The sequence below is a fragment of the Vipera berus genome (assembly GCF_964194415.1).
Source record: "Vipera berus genome assembly, chromosome: 4".
Lineage (NCBI taxonomy): Eukaryota > Metazoa > Chordata > Lepidosauria > Squamata > Viperidae > Vipera > Vipera berus.
Genome location: NC_138206.1, coordinates 47,602,822 through 47,620,036, shown reverse-complemented (window position 1 = coordinate 47,620,036; position 17,215 = coordinate 47,602,822). Strand labels below are relative to the sequence as shown.

Sequence of the window (17,215 nt, the reverse complement as noted above, 5' to 3'; positions counted from 1 at the left end):
AGCAAATCTTTGGAAGGATGAAAATCAAGTCGATAAACAAGCTCAGTGGACAAGACCAACAATCAGAAACAAGGCAACAAGATATTCTGTACCTTATGGGAAAAAATGTCAAGCTTTTAAGAGGAAAAAAAAATACAGGAGAGGAACAGGGAGAGAGAATAGAATTTGCAAAACAGGAAAGGTAACTGTACCCTGAATGAATAGTTAGGATAACTGGCGCCTCACTGGTATGAGGATCAGATTATGTGAAGAGACCTCTCTATAAAAAGCAAACAGGGAAGTCACCGAATTATTAAATCAATTGCAAATACATTTGGGTAAAAATGATATTGTATAATAGTCTGTGAAAATGTCCTTCTTGATGGAATTTACTAACGCAATTAAGAAGAGGAGATGCCGCAGACTAGGCACTGGTCAGATAAGAGGCAACTTACCTCCAGAAGGAATGGAACTGTTAATTGTCAGCCCTTCAAGGCAATTAGAACGAAACATCAAACATGGATGTTTCTTTATTGTAAGGTTGCAAGTAATTGTAAGTCTGAAAGTATATCTTTCCTCTCCCTCACTTTTACAATCCAAGAAAGTAGAAAGGGTCCCTTCTAAGATGTTTGCCATGCCTCATTACTCCTGCAAGCTAAATTGCTTCTCCTATGATTGTTGCAGCTCCTCCTTCTCCTATTTGTCAAAGACATTCCTACAGATGATTACATGCTGTAAAAAGTAGCCATACTCACTTCGTAATAACTTGAAATATCAAAGAAGCTACAGTTCTCCTAATAGCTTAGGTCCATGCAAATGACAACAAATGAAAGGAATGTAACTACTACTTTCAGAAAGGATGTGAAAATGAGACACATGGACTGTTATCTTAAAAAAAATCCATGGGAATAATTGATATAAATTGGATTTCACCTCATATGGATTGGTAAATGATCTTTGGCAGACAGATGGAAATCTAAATTGTTCCTTGTTATTGCACTGGAGATCATCCCATGCAATAAGGACAGAGATTCATACTCTGTCCAGTGTTATTCAATTAGGATAAATCTACATAAATCAGGAAAAACATTGGTCTACCAAATTCATAGCCTTTGTTGAATGTATACCACGTTTCCCTGAAAATAAGACCTGGTCTTATTTTCTTTTGGGCTCTGAAATAAGCACTAGGACTTCTTTTCGGGGTAGGTTTTATATTACCAGCAAGCAGCAAGCAGCAAGCAGGGGGGTGGGCGTGGCCTGCGCAATGGGGGGAGATGCAGTGTGGCGACAATGGACCAACCTCAGAGCATGGTGGCGGACCAACTAGTAAAACTAAAGTACTGTATGACAGAGTCCGGTCGGGCAGGAAGGCACGTGTGCCCTTCCCAGACCAGCCTCTGCAGCCCCATGGCAGCCAGAAGGCTGCTAAGGTGGGGGCGGTCAGGCCATTTCTCTGGGTGATGGGGGGGCTTTGCCCCGGGGATGCTGGAAGGCCATCTTACTAGCATGGTATGACCTGTCAGAGAGGTGAGCAGGGAGGCGGCAGCCCAGGGCCAAAGCAGCAGGTGGAACACTGGCCGGAGGGTCGAGGAAGGAGCAGGCATCCTGCCATCAGCAAGCGGGTGTATTGCTGTCAGAACACATACTGGCTACTCTATCCCCGCCAGAGCAGGAATGCCGCCACATTTACCGTAGATGCTGCCGGCGAGCCTGAGCAGATGGTACAGAGCAACCCCCTTAGGGGGTTTACCTTGGCACCTGCTTTCCAGCTCTGTTGCATTTCTCTGTAGCTGCAGAGCTGGAGAGCTTGCCCCACCACCACTTAGATGACCTCACTTTCCCCAAGCATTTCTTTGCTTACTTGATTTCCAGCTCTGTCGCATTTCTCCATCGCATTCCTCCATCACCGTGTGCAGTCCCACTAACAAAAGAAATTTGTGGGACGAAAAAAAAGGTCAATCAATCAATTCCAAATTCTTGCAAAAAAAAAAAAGTCGCAAAGCTGGAAGTGATTGACTGAACGGTTGTTTTTAGTCCCACAAACTTCTTTTGTTTGTGGGACTGCACATGGTGGTGGAGGAATGCAATGGAGGAATGTGACAAAGGTGGAAATCAGGTAAGCAAAGTAATGCTTGGGGGAAACAAGGGCATCTGGGCGGTGGTGGGGCAAGCTCTCCAGCTCCTTATCCTCAGAGAAACGTGATGGAGCTGGAAAACAGATGCTTTCTAGCTCCGGCGCTCCACCTGCCGCTTGGGTTCTTGGAAGGGGCTCGGGAGTGAAAGAGAAGAGAGTGGGCAGGTGATGGGGGATCTGCCTCACATCACCTCACTTGTTCTGTGGCCTGCCTCACCCCACCCCACTTGTGCGACCGGTCACTTTTAGCCAAGCCACATCGTGTCTACCAATGCTGTCATAATACTTGACAGATCCCCATCTGACCCACGTAGCACCTGCTTTCCAGCTCCAACACAACCCTAACCTCCACTCCCCCCAACCCTGCCCCACCCTAACCCCCATTCCCCCTCCAGGGCAACCACAATACCTAACCCCAACCGTAACCGCCAACCCTCCCCAGCGCAACCACAACCACAATGGTGATGTACAACAATCAACAGCTAAGTCATCTTCTGTAACATCTTCACATGGTAACTCTCCCAAACCCCGAATTCTGGCCTTAACCTCTTGTGACTCCAGTTCCTGTAGAACTATTGGCCCCAATCTCTCATGTCCAGCAATAGTGGTCTCCTTAAATGAGCACTTCTTGTCCGTGTAGCCTACTCGTAGTGCATTAGCAACAAAGCTGTCAGTGATTTTATCCCATGAATTCTTCACCCAAGTCACGACCTCTGGCAGGCTAGGCTTCACAAAATTTCCATGCTGATTTCTCTCAATCTGTGTTCAATGTAGTCACTGATTTCCCTGTGCAAATGGTCCTTGAATGGCTTGTTTATCACAATATTCAGAGTCTGGAGATAGGCAGTCATTCCTGCAGGAATCATTATTTGATCTATTCCTCTCTTTCCAAGGAACTTCTTCATGTCTTTTGTGTGGTGAGTACTGGCTGAATCCCAGACTAGCAGACCTCTTTGGGCACCTCTCAAAACAAGTGGCAGCATTAAATCGACCCACTTCCTTAAAGGGTGGATTTGATTTAAATCAAGTCAATTTAAATCATGATTTAAACCACTAATAAAAAGGCTTGATTTAAATCAACTTGATTTAAATCATAATTTTTAAAGAACTGTCATCTCTCTCCTGCAGTGGCTCCTCCTCTTATCTGCTGTTGACTCACCGACAGTCCCATTTAATTTAACGGGACTGCTGGTGATGCTGCAGTGACACAACAAGGTGAGGGACGTGGCGGGCAGCAGGTGAGTGGATGCCCACTAACAGGCGCTGCCATGATGGATCTGAAATGACAGGTGTTCTTTAAATGTAAGGACTCATTCTTGCTGGTAGTTAGAATCTTAATTATTATTTGCAAACAAAATGAATGTTTCTTATTTAGAATAATGAACTGTCAAGTTAGTAAAACAGCAATATCAGAACCGATTTTAGGTTAATAGGTTAATCACACATAGTTGGAAAACTACTCAAATTCTTTTAATTAAAACACTTAAGAGCATGGTACAGATGCATTTCTCTTCAAACAATCATACAGTTTGTAATGTACACAGATATGCAAAACAACGGGATAAAGGAATATTCCTGAACTTTGTTTTATGATTTAACTCATGGTTACTATGAAAATATTAACAAAAATGTTAATATTGCAGAATATACAGCCTCACGCTACATAACTAAGCTCCATTTCATGCTGAATATAAATTATTAATGTATATTAAATAGAAAACTATATTTATATAGGTTTTTACTCCAAAAGCATTTTATTAAATTTGATAAAAATAAAAAAAACTGATTTAAATTAAAAAATCTGATTTAAATTTAAAAAATCCAATTTTTAAATATATTTTTTTAAAAAATCATTATTATCCACCCTGCTTCCTTATGTGCACCAGGCTTTTTCGGTTTCAAGGACATAAATGCCTGAAACACCTTCAATTTTACCTTTCTTGCCCTTAGTGATAATTAGAGGTGGCATTTTCGTTTCATCCAGGTAACGAAATATAGGTAACATACAGCTAACACGTGCACTGTCATAACCAGCGGAGGGAATGTAGATTGGCGAGGGACCTCTCTGATCAATTATTGTTTGAGATGGCCCATAAACACTGCCGTGTTCTGTACCAGCCTGCTACCGGCCCTGCAGAAAAAGCAGGGACAACCCCTTTACAAACGGCAAGAGGCTGGAATAAAGCCTGCCAAATTTATTAACATAAAAGAGACACCAACCATGAAACAGGAGCTATGAAACAGGACTATTCAAGCGGTTGCCTTCAGCAAACCAGCCCTCCCACACATTCCCCATTTATACAGTTCAGGGCGTGGCTTCTCTCTGCCTCCTTCCGAGGTGCCCCATTGCCTTCCTCTGTTTACTCCTGATTGACTGCCTCCTGCGTCCTTGAACAGGGCCAGCTGTGGGTCATCTTCATCCACGCTGTCAGGCTCACACAGCTGGGTCTCCGTCGTGACCAGGTGGGAGGGGCCTGGCTGAGGGCTCTGCGGAGCCTCAAGGCCATCATCAGCAAGCTCTTCAACACCCCCCTCCTCCTCCTCTGAGTCGTCCGACCCAACTGCCAAATCCACAGGCTGACCCTGAATCACAACATGCCGTTTCATCCATGGCAATCACGTTGGAGAGTTGGTATTTTGAAAAGTCGATGCCCTCAACAAAGGACTTGAATGCAAGTGCACGTTTAATAAGTTCAGCATCCTGCAGCTTGAACAATATTGTCGATCTTCTTAGCAAGAGTTCATATTGCCAAAGGAAGTCATCCAGCCAGTGTTGTGATGCTTTGAATTCTTTTGGGGATATTTCTAACTGTGGTGCCAGTGCAATGGCAAATGCTTGAATATCAGCCCTACACACAACCAAAGCCTTTGCTCTCCTGTCAGCAATCCAGTCACAAATGTTGTGTTCCAAGTTCAGGAAATAATGGCTGCCTACCTGATCTACACTTTCGCTTCTTGGCATTTCCCTCGTCCATCTGTTGACTGAGGTTTACCAATATTGTACTCTGCTCACCATTTTCAGACCATACGGAGATCCAACTTGTTTTCTTTGCAGAAAGCTTGTAAGATTCTTGCCCTGAGGGTCCTCCATGATTCCTTTCTTTTTTTTTTTTATTGAAAAGTTTTAAAATACAATTTTCCTTTAAAAATCCCCCCTTCCCCCTCCCTCCTCCCCCCCCTACCTCCCCCCCTCCCCCCCTCCCTCCCCGACTTCCCAGAGCTAAATACAAGGTATATATATAAAAAGCAATCATAAACAATCATATACTAACAACTATAAACTCTAAAATCCATCACTCTCTAGCTTATAAAGGATAAAACAAGCCTTAATAATATTGAGTATGTATAAAAAGAAACTAAGATAAGAAAAGAGGAAAAAAAACGAAAGAAGACTTATTCAAATGCTACATAAAACTTCTTAACCCTATACTTGTTCTGGATAAACTCAATCCATTTTGTCCATTCCATAATATAGCGTTCTTGCGAATGATCTTTCAAATAGGCCGAAATCTTCGCCATCTCTGCCAGGTCTGAAACCTTTAAAGTCCACTCTTCTATGGTCGGCAATTCCTCTTTCTTCCAATATTGGCCTATCAAAAGTCTTGCCGCCGTGATTAAGTTCAACATCAACTTGGTGTCCACAACTGTAGCGTCTGCAATTATTCCCAACAAAAAAAGTTGCGGACAAAACTTTATCCTCTGTTTAAAAATCTTCTGCATATTCCACCAGACTTTTATCCAAAAAGCCTTAACCTTCTTACATGTCCACCATATGTGAAAATATGTTGCATCTTCATCACCACACCTCCAACATTTAGGCTGATAATTCGGATACATACTTGCAAGCTTTTTAGGATCTAAATGCCATCTATAAAACATTTTGTAGAAGTTCTCTCTTAGATTTTGAGCTTGAGTAAATTTCACGTTCCTCACCCAAATCTTTTCCCACGTGTCCATTGTGATAACTTCCTGGATGTTTTGGGCCCATTTTATCATACAATCCTTAACAAGCTCTGTTTCTGAGTCAATCTCTATCAATGCAAGATATATCCGTTTGATATGTGCTGGTCCCTGATTTCTAATTTGCTTTATCAAATTTTCATCAGTCATTGTAAATCCATTTTTCTGGTCTTCTTTCCACCTGGCCCGTAACTGAGTATATTGAAACCAATTTTGAACAACCTTCTCTTCTCGCAAGAGGCTATATGATTTCAAACACCAAACATTTCTTTCCAAACTGAGGATCTCCTTGTACGTAGTCACATCATGTTTAAAGCCAGCATGTATATTTTCTATTGCGTGTTTTGGAATTGCCCACAATGGTATCTTGCAACTTAACTTATGTCTATACTTCTTCCAAACTCTCAGCAATGCCTGCCTTAAAATATGCACCCTAAACACGTTGTCTACCTTCTTATCATACAACAAATATGCATGCCAGCCAAACAACAAATCATGGCCCTCAAGATTTAATAACCTCCCTTGCGTCAAATTAATCCAGTCACTTATTCCTACTAATGCAGCAGCTTCATAATATAATTTAAAATTAGGCAATTTAAGGCCACCTCTCTCACGAATATCCTGCATAATCTTAAGTTTAACTCGTGGTTTTTTCCCTGCCCACACAAATTTATTGATACCTCCATGATTCCTTTCTTGAACTCGACGGAATAGCTCTTTCTTTTTGAACTCATATTGTCAGGGGTGAAAATATTCCCTCTGAATCTGCACGATGCACAATGTGGTCTTGGGCCGCAAGCAGCTGAAACCGGCCGCAGAACCATTGGGGTGGCATGAGAGGCTGTGGCAAGGTAACGGTAAGCGGGGCGCATGGATCATATCCCCCTCCCCCACCAGCTTTGCCTCTTTGCAGCGGTACTGGCAGCTCCCCCCCACGTGTCTATGGTAGCAACCAGATGGAATCGGTGGGTGGCCAGCTGCACAGACTCTTATGTAGAGCTTACTTTTGGGATAGGGCTTATATTAGGCTCACCCACGAAACTCAAGCTAGGACTTATTTTCAGGATAGGTTTTACTTTCGGGGCAACACAGTACTAATTGCCCAGCATCTGGGAAATGAGCAAGATAAACATGAACTGAAAGGTAATATGATTTAACATAACTGAAAAATGGTGGGCAGACTCCCAGAGGTTATATCAACTGAAGAAAGAACACAATTTGTTAAAAAGGATAGAAACAGGAAAAAGAAAGGAACTGCCCATATCTGAACCCTCCCTCTAGAAATCTCTATGATTTTGCAGTTACATCTGGATTTTTTAAAACATGGAAGAATACATAAAATGAAAGTTTTGATGGAATTTACTAACTGAATTAAGAAAATCTGTAGTCTTCCATAAGCAAAACAAAAACATGAAGTAAAAGTGATAGATGTATCTGATATTTATATGTAGATTTATATGTATTGTTGTCCAGAAAAAGCAAAAAATAAATTCTCTCGCAGAGATGGATAAAGGTATAAGACAGTAACCAATATGGAAATGCAAGTTCATTGCTAATAATAGGAATGCTAGCATAAAATGTTATTATTTTAAAGGAAGTTAAAGTCTACTATGGTTGAAGACATATTGTGGATATCTGGAAATTGTATTTGATCAACCTTTAACTTCTTTTAAGATTACACAACAAATGTACTTAACAAGAAACAGCCTAGAAATTAGGTGGAAGTTCCCAAACAGAAAGTATTACAAATGCAAACAATTCCAAAGAGGAGGGAAGGGAAAGAGGAACAGAGTAGCAGAATTAAATGTGACTGAGCAAGATATTTAGAAGCTGGCGTTTCCAAAGAATGCTAAGCTAAAGTTCAAAAACAATGTTACAAGCAACTAAAAATACATTTTCAGATAGATTTCAAATAAGGGGAGCTTATATACAGCTGCATCCCAGAATACTGAAGGAAAGTGCTTTTGATATGGTTGATAATTTGTCATCTTTGTGAAATGTGGGGAAACAGCAAGGTTTCCCTAATTACTGGAAACCAATTTTTTTCTATGCTCAAGGAAAGATACTGACTCCTAAGAGACTCAAGAGCAGATCGTAAAGATATAGATCTGTAAGCACTATGAAAACAAAGCATTAACATATCATAAACAATTCTTCATAGAGTAAACAGCTCTCTTTTTAACTGAGCAAGTACCTAATAGATTATAGGAATCCTGTAATTGTAATATATATTGGTTTTAGCAAAACATGTAATAAAGTACTGCACAATATTCTGATTACAAAGCTATTTAAATCACAGCTGGTTGGCATGTCAATAAAACTAGCTTGCTTTACACTCATAAAATTCCTTATCAAATTTGAAACATGTATATATTTGGGTGACATAAAGTTCAGTCCTAGATGAGTATTTTTCATACCCATGGACATTAATTACTATAGTAATACAACTATGAATAACCTGGGAACATGATAGAAGGAAAATTTAGTAAAACTGCAGATTTGATTAATGTTATAGTATAGATAATATCCTGCAAAGCAGAATAAAAGTCAAAATACTGGAACCACTCAAGATTTGAGACAGATAATCTTCTCCCATTTATTGCATAGGGTTGTGGATATTTTTATCTGAACATAGATTCCTGGAAAGAATAGAATGGTGGACTTGACTTCCACCTCTGTGGTTTTGTTTAAAAGAAAAAAAAATGATTCCACAAAAAGAAAATGAACATATTCACAAATCTTGTAATTTCTGGACAAATTGACCACCTTAGCTAGATCCCTTATTAGCTACAATTAACTGATACAGTTTTTAACAAAATACCCAGTCTGAAAATTCCATGAGGTAAAAGTACTTTTGTAACATTTTATTCGGAGCATTATTCCAACTCCATTTTTATTTAAAGTAAGGTAGAAAGCTCTTAAATTACCTGCTGAGAATCATTTGACTTAAACGCATCTTTAAGAATTTCAACAGCTCTTGATGGGTCAACGTATTTTCTTTTCGAGCCAACAAGAAGTGCAAAGAGGTATCTTAATTCGCGCATAAAAGGTAAATTTCTATGTTCCTGTATTTGAAATAGTTATAAACAATGAATTTTGTAGTTTATTATTCTGTAAGAAGTACAGCTATAAATATGTTCTCATCACAATGTTAACAAACTCCATTACAGTTATATTATTTTAGAGTAAACCATTATTTCTTTTTCTTCCCCTCACCGCCAAAAAATCAACATTTGATGAGTTGATGAATCAGTAATTGTATAAACTAGTATTGATCTACCTGCCTACTCCAGGTCACGCACAAAAGCTAACAGCCAGTAATAGTCTATAAAGATGTTAATAAGCCAGCAAAAAAACATCCCAAATTAATAAATTTCATATCACAGATCTATTCAAAGTTGTATTCCCTTGCTTTACAATAAAACTTCATGTTTCCATTAATTATACCTGGACTACCGTTTTAATAGCTTGCTAGTTATCTATCTACTATCATCTTAGTATTTTATCAGCAGTAATTTCATATTAAAAATCTCTGGAAAAAATGGAAACAAATCATTTTTCTCATTAGTGTTAACTCAAAATAGACAGGTACAGCTCATCAGCATCCAAAGGAAGATGATGAAGGTCAAATGGATACGGCAAGGGGTGCAGGCTGGTAGAAATAGGTGGAAATGGAGTGGAAGACAGCCAAAAAAATAGAGATGGGGCAGAGATATGCAGGCCAGGGGACTTGAAATGGAGGCAAGTGGGGCAGCTCAGGAGAAGCAAGAGGTCTTTGCCTAATGATTGCAACTGGGACTACTGGGACTAAGTGGTGCAGTCATGGGATGTTTCACCTAACAACTATGTCACTTAGTGACAAATATTCTGGTTCCAACTACAGTTATCTCATTAGCCTCTAAAGTGCTGTAAAATTCTTCTGTAAACTTCTGAGCTAGTATATTATCAGCTATAACTTCTTTGAAACATTTATGTATGCATATACATATACACATACCTAAATATAATTGAAATATAATCAGAAGACTACTTTTCTTGTCAATACTACACAATAAATCCACCAATAAATTGCCACTGCCTAGTTCCGGAGTTTATTTATTGTTCGCATTTGTGTACCATCCATCTTCCTCAAAGAAGGACTTCTGGGCTGTGTACAATAAAAGGCAGCCTATATAATTATACCTTTTGGTTTCGGGGGAGATCTTGAGCACTTGCCGGTAGATTGTAATTCAAGACTAGCCTTCGAAATTCCAACAAGTTAAATAGTGACTGAAACAAAAAGGAAATATAAATTTAGCATTACTTTTTAGAAAGTTATTACATATACAATGCATTCAGAAAGTATTCAGACCCTTTTCACTTTTGTCATTTTTTTTATACTACAGCCTGATTGTACAGTTGTTGAAATTCATTTTTTTCTCATTAATCTACTCAGTACCCTGTAATTAAAAACAGAAGTTTAGAAATGTCTGTACATTTATTAAAAAGAAAAAACTGAAATATCACATTGCCATAAGTATTCAGACCCTTTGCAACACTTGAAATTTAGCTTAGATGCCTTCCAGTTCTCTTGATCATTGCTGACACGTTTCTACACCTTGATTAGAGTCAACTTGTAGTAAATTAAATTGATTGGATATGATTTGAAAGGCACACACCTCTCTACAGAAGGCCTCACAGCTGGCACTGCATACTGTGGGACAGCAAAAGCCATGAGGTCAAAGGAACTGCCTGCAGAGCTCAGAGACAGGATCACTGAAAGGAACAGATCTTGGGAAGACTACAATAAAATTTCTGCTGCACTGAAGGTTCCTAAGAGCACAGTGGCCTCCATAATTCTCAAATGGAAGACATTTGGCACAACCAGGACTCTTCCAAGAGCTGGACATCCATTCAAACTGAGCAAATGGGCGAGAAGGCCCTTAGTGAGAGAAGTGACCAGGACCTGATGGTCACTGACTGAGCTCCAGAGAACCTGTCTGGAGAGGGGACAGAGTTCTAGAAGGACAACTATTACTCCAGCCCTCCATCAATTTGGGCTTTATGGCAGAGTGGCTAGATGGAAACCTCTTCTCAGTGCAAAACACATGAAAGTCCACTTGGAGTTTGCAAAAAAGCACCTGAAGGACTCTGACTGTGAGGAACAAGATTCTCTGGTCTGATGAAACCAAAATCAAACTGTTTGGCCTCAGTTCTAAACATCTGGAGGAAACCAGGAACCGTTTATCATCTGCTCAATATCATCCTAACAATGTCACCCTAACATGGTGGTGGCAGCATCATGCTGTAGAGGTGTTTTTCAGCAGCAGAAGCTGGGAGTTTGGTCAGGGTTGAGGAAAAGTTGAATGGAGCAAAGTACAGGGATATCCTCAATGAAAACCTGTTCCACGGTGCTCAGGCCTTCAGACTGGACTGAAGGCTCATTTCCAACACAACAACATAATCCTAAGCACACAGTCAACAGAGGAGTGGCTTAGGGACAACTCTGTGAATGTCCTAGAGTGGCCAGCCAGAGCCCTCACCTAAACCTTATTGAACATCTCTGGAAGGACCTGAAAATGGCTGTCCACTAATAGTCATTATCCAACCTGACTGAGCTTGAGAGGATTTGAAAGGAAGAATGGTGGAAAATCCACCAATCTAGGTGTGCAAAGCTTATCGCATCATACCCAAAAAGACTCGAGGCCATAAATGCTACCAAATGTGCTTCAACAAAGTACTGAGTGAAGGATCTGAATACTTATGCCAATGTGATACTTCAGCTTTTTTTCTTTTTAGTAAATTTACATTTCTAAAATTCTATTTTCACCTTCTCATTATGGAGTACTGAGTGTAGATTAATGAGAAAAAATGAATTTCAACAACTGTAGAATCAGGCTGCAGCATAACTAAATTAACAAAAGTGAAGGGAGTCTGAACATTTTCTGAATGTACTGTAAATTACAAAAGAACTGAGAAGCAAATAACTGGTTCACAGGTTGTAACCTATATGATACTTTCTATGTAAAAAAAATGAAAAATTTAAACTAACAAAGAATTAGTATATTGTGACTTGGAAGCAAACTCCATTATTTGGGGTATTGGGAGACATACCTACAAACAGATAACAATTCTGCATTTTTATGTGGCACAAAATCTAGAAAATTGAATTCTGATCATGCAAAAATGCACTAGAATGAGTGACAAAGGTATTAAAAACCACTTCAAATATAGATATAACACTTATTGCTTCTATTGTTCTGTTGTAATGCTGACTGTGGCTGCCAGCCTTTTATATGCTAACTGGGGCCTACATGAAGGTTACAGCCTGTATTTCAGAAAAAAAGGAAGCAACAAGAAAATATGAATTATTCATGGTTCTGCCTTTCCTGCTTTCTTTGGTGAGAAAAGAAATAAATGAGTGGATTCAGAAGGAAAATACACACAAAATCTATTATGCTAACTTATATATACAGAACCTTATATATCTATGCATGTAGAGTCCAAATAAACTCGTATCCATGTACATGAAAATAATTCATTTAATTATTTTATTCATATCAATGAAATAAGCATTTGCCTGTTAAAAGATCCTGGACATAACAAATTAGGAATCCATTTTTGTCACTAATATTTTCAATAAGATTGCACATACATTTGCTTAAAAAAAACCTGTTTTCTGGTTGCTAAACAAATTAAAACCAAAGTGGCAGAGGAAGTATTGAAAAAGGACATATGACAATATTATATGCATATTAGCACTTTTAACTGCCAATCAATGTATACCAAAAACATGCTCCAGTACTTTTAAAAATATTTTTACAACATTTTCCTACATTAAATGTAAAAAAAAGGAGTCAAAAGGGGAAAAAGTCAAGAAGCTGAGACTGAAGTCAAATATTATCTATGATCAAAAATTGGAATTATTGTTGTTGATTGCATATTTATGAGGGACAAAAATCTAGTTAGAGACTGTATAAAAAGGAGAATTTAAAACAGATTTTAATATAATATTTGAAAAAAATCTTAAGAAGATATTCAAAGTAAGTCCTGGTTACATATATGGCAAAATTAGATATAGATACGTAAGTTGTAAGCTTTACTTATGTATAAAATTTACACAGAATCACATGGTATTAAGTGTTCCGGAAGAGTATACAGATTCAAAGATTTGTGCTGCCACATGGTATAACAGAATGTTGAAAGCAACTTTGGTTATCTGGCACACATGAACCTAGTGTTGAATAAAAATAAATCTTTGGCTCATGTTACAATGGTGAAAAACAAAGGACACAATTCATAAAAGCACATACCAACTAATATTCCATTAAGCCACATATACTAAGGGAAATCTGCATCTGTAGAATATGTTTGTTTTGGTTTTAACTTTAGTACTTTTCCACATCACAAGTCACTGACTAATAAAGGTAATGTTACACATTGAGGAGCCCTATTAGAATGTATCAGATTTCAAGAGACCCCTGACGAAAACATGAAATATTATCATACAGTTGATGCAACCTAAGCAGTCTATCAATCCTGTGGTTAAATAAATACTGTAGTAGGTAATATCCAAATTTATCACAGATGAAGTAAATTAGGATAGTTAGCTAAAACATTGCCAATATGCTAGGCAAATAAAAAGGAAGAAACAAACCTATATATATTATTACCACAAAACTGCAATAAAAATATACTTTTTTCAAGTATTAATTTTTGAAATTATTATTGAAATTATTGATTCCATTTTTACCATATCATTTTTACCAACCAGACAATGGCTGCTATAAAGTTTCTATGAGTCAAATATTCTTAGTAAATTTAAAAACTTCAGTTTATGCTTCTTAGCTATGCACACATATTTACAAAATGTCATACAAAAATCAGGCAATAAACTTAAAAATATTGCAATTTGCTTTTTAAATAAGATGACAAAGACATCAAAATGACAGGAACCATTGTAAAATTTGAATTAATATATAGATAACACTATCACAAGAAAAATGTTTATACTTCATATGGGAAAACAAGCAATTATTTATAGGCAAGCATGTATTTCAGCTAACACACACACACGTACTATATCTGTATCATACATACATGCTATATTTATATCATACACATAAATGCCCGCAAGGCTTCATATATAGTTGTAATTAATCTATTACATATTAAATATTAAATATGTATTACATATTAAGCCTTTTCTCAAAAAAGCTTACAGCAATTATAATTCATGATATTACTCTAAAATAAGTATATTATTTATAAGTATAAGTATAGCCTAAAGGTCAAAAACAGGCGATATCAAAGTTATTATTACCAGTGATCTCATTCTTCACTCTCAAACAGCAAAACCTTTGATACATGTCCAAACTGGCTATGGCATCAGAGTTGTTCAGTTTAGCATGGTAATGATGCATATTAAACTCTAAATTGATTATTGAAGCAAAGCCTTAACATAGTTTCTGGTCTTATCCTTTACCAATTATCTATAATATGCATCTTGCTAAGTGGAATACTGTATATTGAGTCACTTATAATTTTGATGACCCAGTATTTCAGGGTCTTAAAAAATAAAATAGGTACACAGAAAATAACTTCTGGGAGACTTTTTATATTAATTTCTCCATATCATTAATTTTATTATGATAAATCCCAACAACTTAATAAAATTAATACATATATTACCTGTATAACGGCACTAAACCAGCATGTGTTACCAACATTTTTTAATCCCACTGGACAAATATCTTGACGTTTTCTATCGTATGGATTTGGAGAATCACTCCAGACTTCTGGATGTGTTCTTTTCAGACTTGCTTTGTTTTCTGCAATGCTGGCTTCTAGAACTCTTAGAAAACAAATAAAATAATTAGAAGAAATAGTTTAACAATTTGTATATATATTTTCACAAACCTTCACCATGCTTATGCCTTTTAATAAAATTTATTAGTCAGAAAGGTATTATTAGACTCCTGATTTTTTTTCTTACACTACAAAATCTAAATTATGGGGTGGGGGTTGGAGTTGCCCCATGTGCCCCATACCTGCTTACCTTGCAGCCAAGTCTCTTCTCGCCGGCCCACTTATTCTGCGGCATGCCCAGGCCTGCATCTCATAGTCAGGTCTTTCTGGAAGGCAACTGCAGCCAAGATTCAATCCATAGCTTGGTTCTGCAAGGCCTCTGCAGACGAGAACTGGGCTATGAATTGAATCCACTGCTCAGTTATTGGCTGCAGAGGCCTTTCGGAAAAGCCTGACTGCAAAATGCAGGCCCAAGCTCCATTCTGAGATACAGAATGAAGCTGCTCCTTTGGCTGCCAAAGAAGTGAGTTGGCTGGGCAGGGCTGTCGGTGCCGGAGATGAGTGGAAAAGACACCACGGCCAAAAATAAGACCTGGTGCCTCTTTTGGAGGCAAAAAGGACTGGGTCCTTTTTTGGGGAAACACAGTAAAAAGATCCCAAAATCAAATCTGGTCTTTTTAAATGTAATAAGTGTGTCATTGTACCCATTGTCAAGCCATGGATAAGAGTACTGGACTCTATAACCTATAGCAAAGCATCATTGAACAGCTCACTTTAGAAAGAGGCAAAGCCACATCTAATTCTTACAGCAGCAGTTTTAGGTGGTGTGGTCATGCTGCAGCAAAAGCAGTATCAAAACAAGTACCATAGCACAAATACTTGTTATAACCACAATGTGTTTTAACTATTATATAACTATTATCGTTTATGCAGCTTTGAATAACTTGCTTAATAAATAAATGAACAAATTTTCCATGGAAAACAATGCTTTAAAACATATTTATACAAAACATTAAAAATTCAAAGAGTTCACAAACTGTTAAGTATCACTGTATATACAAATCACTGTGGGAAATCATTCAGAATATTAAATGATCCTTCTATAATATAAACATTCCCGATAATTATTGCCTATTCACTGTACTAATGCATTAAAAACGACAAAAGATGTACAAAATTTGTTGATCCAAGAATGTATTTTTCTGAAGAACTGCTGTTCTGAAGAACAAATTTTCTCTCTCTGCCTGGACCATGTCCTTCTTGGTGGATGGTATAGCAATTTCTGGAAGTAAAATTTCCAAACCAGATACAGTACAACATGTACTAGATATATGGTTCTAGGTGAAAGTAAGATTGAGTAAGAATGATACCTGACTACATAATACCATTCCCAGTTATCAATCCCAGAATTGGATAGTTCATGTCCTAGATGGGAAAGGAATATTCAGCAGGACAATTCATTCTGAAATTGGCATAGTTTGCATATTCCTAAAGAAGAATAAGTGCAGTTTTACCATATGACCTGCTGTAATTTGTATTTAAAAAATAAATAAATTAGTAGAAATGTGATGGAATATATCGGCATATGTTCTTCACATTACAGAAGAAACGTCTTATATCTACAAAATAAACTCTCCAAGTCCTTTTCCCTTTCATTTCTCTTGAATATTATTGTATTGTTGCGATCCACAATATGGATTGTTTAGATTTGATTTTGGGAAATCTTAAGGCCATGAATGAAATATGAAAACCATGGTTTACAGATTTCTCTACTCTAATATGAATCTAAATGTTATGCTTCATTGACAACCAGGCTTAAGTGCAGTAGGTGATGTCAGACAATGATCTGTTTCAGAAAGCTTAAATCTATTAAAAAAAACCGCATTAAGGTAAGTCTAAGCTAAATAATAAGGTAGAAAAACCATTGGCTTTCAATGCCAGTAGAGCTGAATTTACTTCAACTTCATTTCAAAAAAAATAATAATTAAAGAATAACTTTCAGAATTTTCAAAACTTGGAGCAGGATGCAATAAAACAAATTTTAAAAGACCCAAAAACAAATATAATTTATCCCTGTCTAGGTACATTATTTCCTTACCTGCTAATAGCCTGTTCCTCATCTGTTATCCCAGTCTCCCTGAATGTCCTGCTTGATTCCTCTAAACTGAGGGCAATAGCTCTCTGTAGATCATCTTTGTCATCCCCTGTTAGATCAATTACATCTGGAAAGCAAACCTATGTTCCTCAATATTAAAAATGCACAGAATGAAAAGTGAACTATATTAGCAATGATAAACAACTAGTTTAGATTGGTTCTCCAGTTTTTTTTTAACTCAACATTTTATTTATCCCTAG

The 17,215-nt window shown here is 37.6% G+C and overlaps 1 protein-coding gene across 7 annotated transcripts in view; it reads right to left on the bottom strand.

Annotated features, from left to right (window-relative positions):
• The window catches only part of USP25 (ubiquitin specific peptidase 25), a 75,728-nt gene that overhangs the window by 42,590 nt on the left and 15,923 nt on the right, over nt 1–17,215 (bottom strand). For all 7 annotated transcript variants that reach the window (XM_081326786.1, XM_081326788.1, XM_081326789.1 and 4 more), the window contains exons 4-7: nt 16,959–17,082; nt 14,744–14,906; nt 10,256–10,342; nt 9,001–9,138 (exon numbers count right to left, since the gene is read on the bottom strand). In XM_081326786.1, the coding sequence (XP_081182912.1) occupies nt 9,001–9,138; nt 10,256–10,342; nt 14,744–14,906; nt 16,959–17,082 (512 nt within the window). The remainder of the gene's footprint in view (nt 1–9,000; nt 9,139–10,255; nt 10,343–14,743; nt 14,907–16,958; nt 17,083–17,215) is intronic.